At 43.1% G+C, this 11,638-nt stretch overlaps 1 protein-coding gene and 1 long non-coding RNA gene across 6 annotated transcripts in view; both read right to left on the bottom strand.

Moving 5' to 3' along the window:
- Positions 1 to 1,477: 1,477 nt before the first annotated feature.
- The window catches only part of CUNH6orf52 (chromosome unknown C6orf52 homolog), a 33,429-nt gene continuing 23,268 nt past the window's right edge, over positions 1,478 to 11,638 (bottom strand). For 4 of the 5 annotated variants that reach the window (XM_032249989.1, XM_032249992.1, XM_032249990.1 and 1 more), the window contains one exon: positions 9,409 to 9,730. In XM_032249989.1, the coding sequence (XP_032105880.1) occupies positions 9,588 to 9,730 (143 nt within the window). In that variant the 3' untranslated portion in view covers positions 9,409 to 9,587. Of the gene's footprint in view, positions 1,516 to 9,408; positions 9,731 to 11,638 lie in introns of those variants that run through there. The other variant, XM_032249993.1, reaches the window with a different exon arrangement.
- Positions 5,577 to 8,522, bottom strand: LOC116531280. The gene is made up of 2 exons (XR_004260344.1): positions 6,918 to 8,522; positions 5,577 to 6,859 (listed from the first exon to the last, which is right to left on the bottom strand). It is a non-coding gene; the product is annotated as an uncharacterized LOC116531280 (long non-coding RNA).

Below are 11,638 nucleotides of genomic sequence, written 5' to 3'. Positions count from 1 at the left end.
TTGACCAGGATGGTCTCGATCTCTTGACCTCGTGATCCACCCGTCTCAGCCTCCCAAAGTGCTGGGATTATAGGCGTGAGCCACTGGGCCCGGCCTATTCTTAATATTTCTAATCTAAGATGAGACTCACGTGTCTATGAGAACAGGGCCAGGTGTGGTGGCTCACGTCTGTAATCCCAGCACTTTGGGAGGCTGAGGCAAGCAGATCACCTGAGGTTGGGAGTTCAAGATCAGCCTGGCCAACATGGTAAAACCCTGTCTCTGCCCAAAATACAAAAATTAGCTGGGAATAGTGGCACACGTCTGTAATCCCAGCTACTTGGGAGTCTGAGGCAGGAGAATCACTTCAACCTGGGAGGCGGAGGTTGCAATGAGCCAAGATCATGCCACTGCACTCTAGCCTAGGCGACAGGATGAAACTCTGTCTCAAAAAAATACAATGTCTATGGGAACAATGTGTTTAAGCCATTTCTCTTCAAAAATGTGCTTCTTACCCATATGTGAAGAGCCAGTTTTTTCTTTCCAATTGATTGTGCAGTAACATTACAAAATATAATGAAAAGGATTAATTAAAAAAACAAAAAAGCAAAAAGCTGCCTGAACTTTGCAGTAATGTCAGATTGCTATAGAAGTTCCCCAATCTGCCCAATTTCTGCATTTTCTTACTGCAGACTATGGTTAGACAGTGGGGAAACCAGCCGCCGTGTGTAGGACATATCTGCAGTATATGAAGTTAGAACATCATGCGGTTTGTAACGCCAGGCTCTGCAGGGATGTGATGAGAAAAGGTGTTTCATGGCCCAATGCGTTTGGGAAATGCTGAGAAAATAATGCAGAAATTTCAGAGCCAGTCATCTGGTGATATGGGGAGTAACATGCAATCTTTTTTGAACTTATTGGACTACAGAACCACCGCTCCTATTTTTGGTAGTTCTTCTCTTTCATGTCTTTCTCTTAACTCTCATGTTTCATAGATTGCAGTTTGGGAAACCACGATGCACTGAAACATAGCAGCTGCCTGTTTTCTGGGAGAGAATATTGAAGGCATGCCTCCTAGGCCAATTTGGCATTTAGAATACTGAGATGGGCCGCACTGCAATCCGTGGATGTGTCTGTGTGCCCACATCTCTTCCTGCAACTTTACTTCATCAGGAAGCAAAACTAACCCAGTGTTTTCCTCTCCCTTATGCCAACTGACGTCACTTCTAACCTTGCCTCCTTTCTGTGACCTGCATTCCTGGTTCCAATGAAAGCTCCCGTGTTGGCCAGGCGTAGTGGCTAATGCCTGTAATCCCAGCACTTTGAGAGGCCGAGGTGGGCAGATTGCCTGAGGTTGGGAGTTTGAGACCAGCCTGACCAACATGGAGAAACCCCATCTCTACTAAAAATATAAAATTAGCCAGGTGTGTGGTGCATGCCTGTAATCCCAGCTACTCGGGAGGCTGAGGCAGGAGAATCACTTGAACCTGGGAGCAGAGGTTGCAGTGAGCCGAGATCATGCCATTACACTCCAGCCTGGGCAACAAAAGTGAGACTCCATCTCAAAAAAAAAAAAAAAAGCTCCTGTGCCCTGCTACCCTTCTCCTTTCTCCAGTTCAGCTCACCCAGCCCCTTCCTACAATGGATGTCCCTTGCCCTTTCCTGCTGTGCACATGAATTCACCATTTGCCTGTCAGTAGAAGGCATCTTCATCCATAAATCCTTCCTTTACACTGCTGCCAAAGTCAGTGATCTTCTAAAGCCACGCCTCTAACCACACCATGCAAGGCTTAAAACTCTGCCCTACCATCCAGGTACAGGGTCCTTTCGACACCCAAGAACATGGTGTCCCTCTTCTGCCCTGCGCCTGCCAACCCTGAACCATCCCCCACCACCATTGTGTGGTCACGTGAATGCTTTGGGTCTCAGCTTCGCCCCAGGGGTAGGATATCAGCTAAAGGAGCAATAAGATAAAACAAGGAAAAGAAGAGGGCAGGGCATTTTGAGATCAGGCTTCCCAGCACGGTTTCTGGGGCAGCCCAGGTTTCTGTGAAGGTGAAGCATTGTGGGAGGGAGGGAGAAGTGTGTGGCTTCTAGTTCCAGCTTGGAGTTGGACAGAGGAGGCAGTCAGTAAGAAGGGGCGATATGAAGAGGAGAGGAGTCCTTGGGAAGGATGTACTGACTAGATTCATTAAGAAAAAGGAGATACTTCACATCCTAAACTTGCAACCACACACAGCACGATAGTGCCGTCTTCTGTATAAGACTACGTGTACTTAGTCATCCAAATTCTCACTTATTGGCTGCGCAAAGATGCTTCAGAAACTAAAGTACAATTTGAGACAATTTTTTAAAAACTACTTACTACCTCAGCCAGGTACGATGGCTCACACCTGTAATCCCAGCACTTTGGGAGGCTGAGGCGGGTGGATCACGAGGTCAGGAGTTCAAGACCAGCCCGGCCAAGATGGTAAAATCCCATCTCTACTAAAAATACAAAAAACTAGCCCGGCATGGTAGTGTGCACCTGTAACCCCAGCTACTCTGGCAGCTGAGGCAAGAGAATCGCTTGAACCTAGGAGGTAGATGTTGTGGTGAGCAGAGATCACACCACTGCACTCCAGCCTGGGTGACAGAGCGAGACTCCGTCACAAGAAAAAGAACGTACTACCTCATGTAGGCCTTTATTTCTACTTCTTGACCTAACTTCCACAGTACTCCATGGGTTTCTGGGGCGTATATCATGTTGTATTCTGTACTTTAGGGAAATTCTCTCTTCCTTACATATGCCTCTCCAGATGTGATCAGATGCCTGATTCATCTTGCAAATAGATGACACCAGGAAGTGTCACCTGATAGCAGGAATAGCCATTGTCTTATTTATTGAATGAATTAGTGCTACATATTCCTACAACTTTTCAGCTTGAAACTTGCATTTGCCCACAAAATTCTATTTCAGACTCATCCTTGCTGCTTTTGCAAATAAATGCAGTTGATAGAATCATTTGCAAACGAAGCAGCGTATCGTACACAGTAAACACTCATCTCAGAGTTGAACGAATCCAGAATGCTTTTTCTCTCCAGGATGCAAGATGTCTTTGTTTTGGTGATTGTTTTACTTTGTTTTCCTTGATGTCTTCTTGTTTACTTACAGGCCACTATTGGCGAGATATGTGCGTCTATGGCCCTGGGGATTTAAAGTGGCTGTATGAATCTTCTAGCATGTTCGCTAACAAGTTGGAGCTGGAGACCTACCCCCTTACTGTGGAATGCCTAGAACTGAGGATTCGAGAGAAAACTCTGAACCAGAGCGAAGTCTCTGTGGAACCAGACTGGTATTTGCTCCAAGAGTAAGAGCTACTTCAAAGAAAATATAAAATATCAACAATTAAAAAAACTAATAACTCTTACTTTGGAATAGGTGCCCTACTTTCCTCATGGATCTTGCCTGGGACACGTGGCAAACCTGGGGACCACCTCTGAGCCTGCAGGAAGAGCATCCCAGGTCACTGTGAACATGGAAGGTGTGAAAGTTCAACTGACTGCAGTTGGTACCTTAGCCATGAGCGCTGTTTCTTAACTCCTAATGTAACTCCTACTCTAACCCATTCTAATCACAGTCTCAAATATTATGTTATATGTTTTGTAAAATGCCCTAATTAAGGAGTGTCCCTTCAGAAATTAGTGGTTTTCCCTGTTTTCCTTATTGAGAGAGGGATCCAGCTTTTTTGTTTGTTTTTGAGACAGGGGCTCACTTTGTCACCCAGGCTAGAGTGCAGTGGCATGACCTCAGCTCACTGCAGCCTCGACCTCCTGGGCTCAAGCCATCCTTCCACCTCAGTCCCCCAAGTAGCTGGGACTACAGGTACACGCCATCATGCCCTGCTAATTTTTTTTGTACTTTTTTGTAGAGATGGGGTCTTGCCATGTTGCCTAGCTAGGTTGTCAGCTGTTTGATATGTAAGTAAGGACAGAAAGTCACCTTAAAGCAAAGTAGCTCCTTCTTGCTGTGCCAAGAACCACTAAATGATTGAACACTTATGTAAGTATAGAACCACGAGTCTTAGTATTCTGGGGAAAAGGTTTAACCAAGCTCTTTGAACTTCGAGAGCTTTGTGAAAATTGGCCTCCAAGAAGAAGCCAGTGGAACACTGTCTTCCTGGGGCTCGAGCCTGTTTGTAAAAGATGATCTGCTAGCAGAATGTAACCCTCAGCCATTACTTTGCCTTAAAAACCTAACTTGCTTTAAAAACCTAATGTATTTATAGCAGCATTATTCACAATAGCCAAAAGGTGGAAGCAACCCAAATGGACAGACAAATGGGTAAATAGAATGTGGTGCACATACATTCGATAGAATATGATTCATCTTGAAAAAGAATTCTGACACATGCCACAACATGGATGAACCTTGAAAACATTGTTACCTGCAATAAGCCAGACATTAAAGATCACATATTATATGGTTCCATTTATATGAAATGTCCAGAATAAACAAATCTATAGAGACAGAATGGTGGCTGCCAGGGGATGGGAGGAGAAGGGGAATGGGGAGTTATTATTCACTGGGTACAAAGTTTCAGTTTGGAAAGAGGAAAAGTTCTGGAGATGGATGGTGGTGATGGTAGCCATCAACATGAATATACTTAACACCACTGAACTGTCCATTAAATCAATAAAGACGCTCCTCAGTAGAAAAGGGACCGATTTTTAAATTTGCGTGATAAACCTTAGCCGTGTTTACTATGCTTTTCCTAGTCACCTCTCCATAACTTGCCTCCCTCAATTTCCTTTGAGATGAAGGTCACAGGTGTTAAAGCCTGAGTTCTAAGCCACCTCTATGAGAGTCATTAATTTTTCCCTGGGTATCTTCTGGGTCTGGGTATGTATACATGCTAATAAATGTCAGCTTTTCTTTTGTTAATCTGTCTTCCATTATGGTGGGGGAGGGCACCTAAAAACTATGAAGGGTATGGGAAAAAATGTTTTTTTCCAACCTACAGAACTGTCGGAGGACTTCAGCCCTAGCAGTGATCCCAAATGAGAAGCCCAGTCTTTATTGCTGATCCTATTTAAAATATTTTCAAAAAGATGACATGATGATTTGGCAGTGAAATAAAAAGGGGACAGAAAACAAATCAGCAGGGCCAAAATTTGAATTTAGTGGAGTCAATATTTGTTTTTAGAGAAATGACCACAAATCTATGTTTTCTTGCCTATTCATTGTAAAGAATGACCAGTTTATTTCATTTATAATAATCTTGTGTGTAAATAAAGTATGATTTTTAATTTTTATTATTTTTGAGACAGAGTCTTAGTCTGTCACCCAGGCAGGAGTGCAGTGGTGCGATCTCGGCTCACTGCAACTTCCGCCTCCTGGGTTCAAGTGATTTTCCTGCCTCTCCTCCCAAGTAGCTGGGACTATAGGCACTGCTACCACATCCAGCTAATTTTTTGTATTTTTAGCAAAGACAGGGTTTCACCATGTTGCCCAGGCTGGTTTTGAACTCCTGAGCTCAGGCAGTCTGCCCGCCTTGGCCACCCAAAGTGCTGGGATTACAGGTGTGAGCCATTGTGCCTGGCCAGTGTGATTTTTAAAAAATGTGTCTAAATGAAGCAAGAGCAGGGGTTGGCCAGATAAATATTTCTGCCTCTAAAGGCCATCCTATCTTTGTCCCAGCTATTCACTTCTCCCATTGTAGTGCAAAAGCAGCCAAAAGGGAAACCAATGAACTTGGCTACTTCTCAATTAAACTTTATTTACAAGAACAGGTGGTTGGATTTGGACCATGAGCTATAGTTTGCAAATCCCTGGTCTAAAAGAACCCCTTTAAAATTTTTAAAATGAAAATTTTAAGTGGTTAAAAAAAGTATTGTCATAGTTTAATTGGCAAGGTTTTATATTTCTTAGCGGTGCAAGAAATTATGGAACTTATATTTAGTAGAATTTTAGATTGAATGACATACAGTATGTATGTCCGTAAGGGGCATAGCATCACACAATAAGGCTTGATGAGAATGAAGAGAAGTTAGCAGTTAGATAATGCTTTTAAAGTTTTGGGCAGCACTGTTAAACTCAGTTTGGTGGGGCAGCATATAACACGGCATGCAGAACTTGATGAAGTTTGAGTAAGAAGCTCTGGATTTAGGGTGTGATGAGGGAGCTCAGGATAAAATGAAAGCATCAGCATACATTCATATGTTTAAAAGGCTCCTAGTGGTGTGGGCTCACAAGAGGATCTCCTGATCTGCAGGTTGCAAAGATCCACGGGGAAAGTGTGGTTTCCTGACTGGGGCTGCACCACACTCACCACTTCCCTTGGCTGAGTTCCTTTGGTTCCAGGCTGTTCCCAGTTGGGTCATCACCCCATCCTTCTTTTCTTTGTTCTCTGTGGGTCAAGTTGTTTGCCTAATCAGTCCCAATGCAAGAACCTGGATATTTCAGTTGAAGGTGCTAAGTTCACTCGCCACTTTCATTCCTCTCCATGAGTACTGCAGCTGCTTCTAATCAGCTATCTTGGCCCCTCTGCCTATGAAGTGACTTTCTAAAGGCAAAACTGACCCCGCCAATCCTATCCTTAAAATTCTTTCATTGTTTCCTAATTTTAATAAAATCCAAATTCTTTACAGTGACCTAAAATCCCTGCCTAAACTTACTTATGACTACCACACTAGCCATGTATTTGCAACAGGGAACAGTCTCAACCTCCAAGGAGGTGAAAATTGGTTCTGGAGGAATAGAGAGGGGATAAGTCTTACTCTTTCCAATGTGTAAGGAACAGGCGTAGATAGAGCACATATAATATATATGGAATTAAAATCTTATAGAGAGGGAACAATTAGAAAAAGAGTGTGAAGAAAAATTGAGAATCCACCTAACCTAATCTCAGGGCTACCATGTTGCTAGGGGCTACCGTATTGTGTAGCACTGGTCTTACCTATAAGATCTATAAGACCAGTGCTATGCAATACGGTAGCCCCTAGCAACATGTGGCTATTGACCACTTGCAACGTACCTAGTGCAAAAGGAAAGGCAAAGGTTTAATTTTGCTTAAATAGAATTTCAATAGCCATATGTGGCTAGTGGCTATTATATCAGACAGCACAGCTCTAGACACATGCTATCTGTATCTATCCATGCTAGAGTCAGGATACTTTGCTAGAAATAACAAAAATTCAGAGTGGATTACACCTAAGTCCAGATAAGAGAGAATCCAGGGTTGGCTAATTCGACAGCTTCGAAGCCATTATCACGGATCCAGGTTCTTTCCATCTTCCTTCACTGCCATCCCGGGTGCATCAGCACTACACTAAGATTGTTCTCCTGATAGTCACAATATGTCTGCCACAGTACCAGGCATCACATCTAAAACTAATGCTCAGTACGAGACTGCAGCTGTCTCCTTTTTGTTCCTCCTTTTAAAAATGAGATAAAACATCACCTCACATCTCGTTAGCCAGAATTTTATCATATGTCTCTACTGATCACTGGCAAGAAGAATGGGATCACTACACATGACTCAGATGCTATGAGAGCCATTCTCGGGAGCTGAATATAGTGCTGATACCCAAAACATATGGCTAGAGGAGGAAGGCTGATCAAGCCAGGCTTTGTAGGAAAGTAGGGACTTGCACACCTTGTATTAAGGAGGGAAGAGTGAAAGCAGAACTTCACCCTCTGTTCTAAGTAGAACTAAGCTGAGCTAGTTGAGAATGTGTTGTTATCCAGAAAGTTTTTAGAGAATTGAAAATTTTCAGGTCTCACCCAAAACTTATTGAATCAAACTCAGGATGGTGCCCAAGAATCTGTGTTTCAACAAGCCTTCTAGGAGATTCTGATACACCCTAGTTTGAAAACGTTGCCCTATTCCAGTGGTTTTCAATTGGGTGTGTGTGTGTGGGGGGAGTGCAATTTTGCCCCTAGGGAACACTTGGCAATGTCTAGAGACATTTTGTTTGTCACAAATGGAGTACAGGGTGCCTCTGGCATCTAGCGGTAGAGGTCAGGACAACGTGCAAGACAGTCTCCCACAACAAGGAAGCGTCCAGCCCCAAATGGCAATAGTGCCAAGGTTGAGAAACCATGAGGCAGAAGAAGCTCCTTTACAGTGGCTGCAGCCCACCTGGCTCTCCATGCAAGTTTCAGGTCTTTGAATCTGGTTAGTGCAAGGATTAGCATCTGTCAAGCACCTTCAGAGCAGAAGAGATGTCAGATTGCCTTTGCCCACAGTCTGATCAACTTCCTTCTAAGCAATCAGTCTTCTAGCGGTCAACTCAGTCAGATCAGTCCCAAGGGTCACTTAAGTATCAGGACACAATGATCATCTTCAGGACACAAAAAAAGACATTTTATAAGGAACACAGTCAATATACACGTTGGCTGGCTTTTATGAGGGCCTAATTCCTCTTAGAAAGTTGACAGGTTGTTTGGTTCAAGCAAACCTTTTCCACACTTTTTTCTTGTTGATTTTGTTGTTGTTGTTGTTGTTGTTTTTGAGACAGAATTTCACTTTGTCGCCCACACTGGAGTGCAATGGTGCAATCTCAGCTCACCTCAACCTCTGCCTCCTGGGTTCAAGCGATTCTCCTGCCCCAGACTCCAGAGTAGTTGGGATTACAGGCGTGTGCCACCACATCCAGCTAATTTTTGTATTTTTAGTAGAGACAGGGTTTCTCCATGTTGGTCAGACTGGTCTCAAACTCCCAACCTCAGTTGATACACCTGCCTCAGCCTCCCAAACTGCTAGGATTACAGGCTTGAGCCACCACACCTGGCCTGATGCTTAGGAATCTTTTTTTTTTTTTTTTTTTTTTGAGACGGAGTTTCACTCTTGCTACCCAGGCTGGAGTGCAGTGGCGCGATCTCGGCTCACCGCAACCTCTGCCTCCTGGGTTCAGGCAATTCTCCTGCCTCAGCCTCCCGAGTAGCTGGGATTACAGGCACGCGCCACCACGCCCAGCTAATTTTTGTATTTTTAGTAGAGACGGGGTTTCACCATGTTGACCAGGATGATCTCGATCTCTTGACCTCGTGATCCACCCGCCTCGGCCTCCCAAAGTGCTGGGATTACAGGCATGAGCCACCGCGCCCGGTCGCTTAGGAATCTTTCTGTTCAATTGAGTCTCTACCACCACATCTAGCTCTCTCTCATGGGGCCAGGAAATGGAGATCAAGCATTCGGTTCTAACTAACATTCTCTAGACAAGACACAAGCAAGAAACCTTACATTACCTATGGATATAATTTCTAAGAGAGTCTGAAGTTAGAGAAAGCAGCAAAGCATATCAGAGTAGACAGTGCCACAATCAGCTCAGCTCAAACCCACCTCATATTAAGCCTATTTTCCAAGGGTTTTGTAGCACAGGTTGTTCTGCCATGATCACCACATGAGCTCTTCTGGCACTTACCTAATATAACACACTTCCAGGAACAGATGTGCTGGTGAAGTTTATTTACATTAATGTTCTCTGATGTCAATCACATGTAAGCCCTGGACACTAGTTTTTATATACAGAATTCAGTATCTTCCTGGGAGAACTACTTTTCCCCAAAAACAAAAGAAGACACAATTAGTATGATAACTGGGGAGCTTAATGAACATCTTGCTTCACTTTGGGGTCTCATCTGGAATTTCTGAGTAAACTGTATCCAGTGGCTGCCAGTGGCAATTCATGAGGGAGTCGTAGAGTTCTTCACTTTTCACCATAAACTCTTGGTTTGATTCCTCAATATTCAAATGAAGATGTGGATCTGCAGAAGTCAATAATGGACATGAAAGAAATAGAGTTTTACAGGACACAGAAATAGTTTAAAATTAGAAAGTTTTTAGAAAGCATTTGCAGGAAGTACTGCAGACAGTAAAGGTTAAAATTCTTAAATTGCATATTTCCTTTCAATAAGCCTTGAAAATAGAAATTTAAGCTATAAAAGTAGTAGTATTGGCCAGGCATGGTGGTTCACATCTAATCCCAGCACTTTGGGAGGTAGAGGTGGGTGGATCACCTGAAGTCAGGAGTTCAAGACCAGCTTGGCCAACATGGTCTCTACTAAAAATACAAAAATTAGCTGGGCATGGTGGTAGATGGCTGTAATCCCAGCTACTCAGGAGGCTGACGCAGGAGAACAGGTTGAACCAGGAAGTCAGATGTTGCAGTGAGCTGAGATTGCGCCACTGCACTTACAGCCTGGAAAAAAGGGAAACTCTGTCTAAAAAAAAAAAAAAAAAAAAAAGTAGTAGTATCAACAGACTCAATGAGCATCTGAACTTGAAAGAGAGGGTGAAAAAAATGGACATATTTGAGATGCTTGGGGGATGGATTCAACTTAGGAGGAAAGAAGAAAAGGAAGGTCAAGAACGACTGCCATGTTCCTGGCATGAACCAGATAGATACAATGCTAAACAGTGAGCCAAGCCAAGGGCCCCTAGGACAGGCGTTTATAAAAATAAACATGCTACTTTAACTGCTCGGTTAACAGATTCATGTTAGTGAATAAATTTTACATAGCAACTAATTCAGAAACACAGGATGGCTTGACCTTCTATCTCTGAAACCTGGAACCCTATGACGAGGTGGTATTATGTTATTGCAAACGTATTAGGCCTGGATTTTCAGCCCAAGTTGCCAGGATTCCACAGCTTTCCAAGGCTTTCAAGGTCATTAATTTTTTTTAATGTAACCTGTTTCTTTCCTCTCCTTGTACTGAATGTAATGGAAGAAGCCTTTTGTGTTTTCCTTTGTAATTTTTCCAAGCCTCAGTTCCTTGAGGATCATAATTTGCTTCCTAACACTCACATGGGTTCATGCTATTCATCTGTATGCCTATTAGGGAATCAATCTTGGCCCCACAAAATTCTTCTGTTAAAAGCCTAACCCCCACAATGTGAAGGCATTTGGAGATAGGGACTCTGGGAGGTTAGATGAGGTTATGAGGGTTGGGTGCTGGTATCATAGAAGTAGTGCCCCTATAAAAAGAGACAGCAGCCTGAGCACAGCAGCTCACACCTGTAACCTCAACACTTTGGGAAGCTAAGGCCAGTGGATCACTTAAGTCTTGGAGCTTGAGATCAGCCTGGGCAACATACTGAGACCCATCATTACAAAATATAAAATTAATTTTAAAAGAAGATAAAGCAGAGAAATTGCTCACATTCTCTCCTGCAATGCATGCATAAAGAGGTCAAATGTGGAAACAGGAAGAAGGCTGCTGTCTGCAAGCCAAGAACAGAGCCCTCACCAGAAATCAAATTAGCCTGGATACTGGATTTCCAGCCTCCAGAACTGCAAGAAAATAAATTTCTGTTTAAACTACCCATTCTGTGGTATTTTGCTACAGTAACCTTAAAAGACTAATGCAGTACCCTTCTATATTTATCATTTTAGAACCAAAATGGTCAAATCGGCCTCAGGCATCATATAAATTTCATGAGCTACTTCTCATTTTTCTTCACTGGAATCGCTGGTGACTGTGCTGTCTGATTCTTTTTTTTTTTCAGACCTGGAGAACATCTGAAACACAGGAACCTAAAAAGAAGTGCAGTGAATTTTGTGTGTTGAGGAATAGGGTCCAGGGGATTCGGTACTCTTTGGCAAATTACCAGAGCATGATTGCATTTCTTTTTTTTTTTTTTTCTTTTTTTTTTTTTTTTTTTTTTTTTTT

Source organism: Sapajus apella, unplaced genomic scaffold (genome assembly GCF_009761245.1).
Source record: "Sapajus apella isolate SASKATOON/1434 unplaced genomic scaffold, GSC_monkey_1.0 scaffold70, whole genome shotgun sequence".
Taxonomy (NCBI): Eukaryota; Metazoa; Chordata; class Mammalia; order Primates; family Cebidae; genus Sapajus; species Sapajus apella.
The sequence above is the reverse complement of the archived record's forward strand: the minus strand, read 5'-3'. Positions and strand labels throughout refer to the sequence as shown.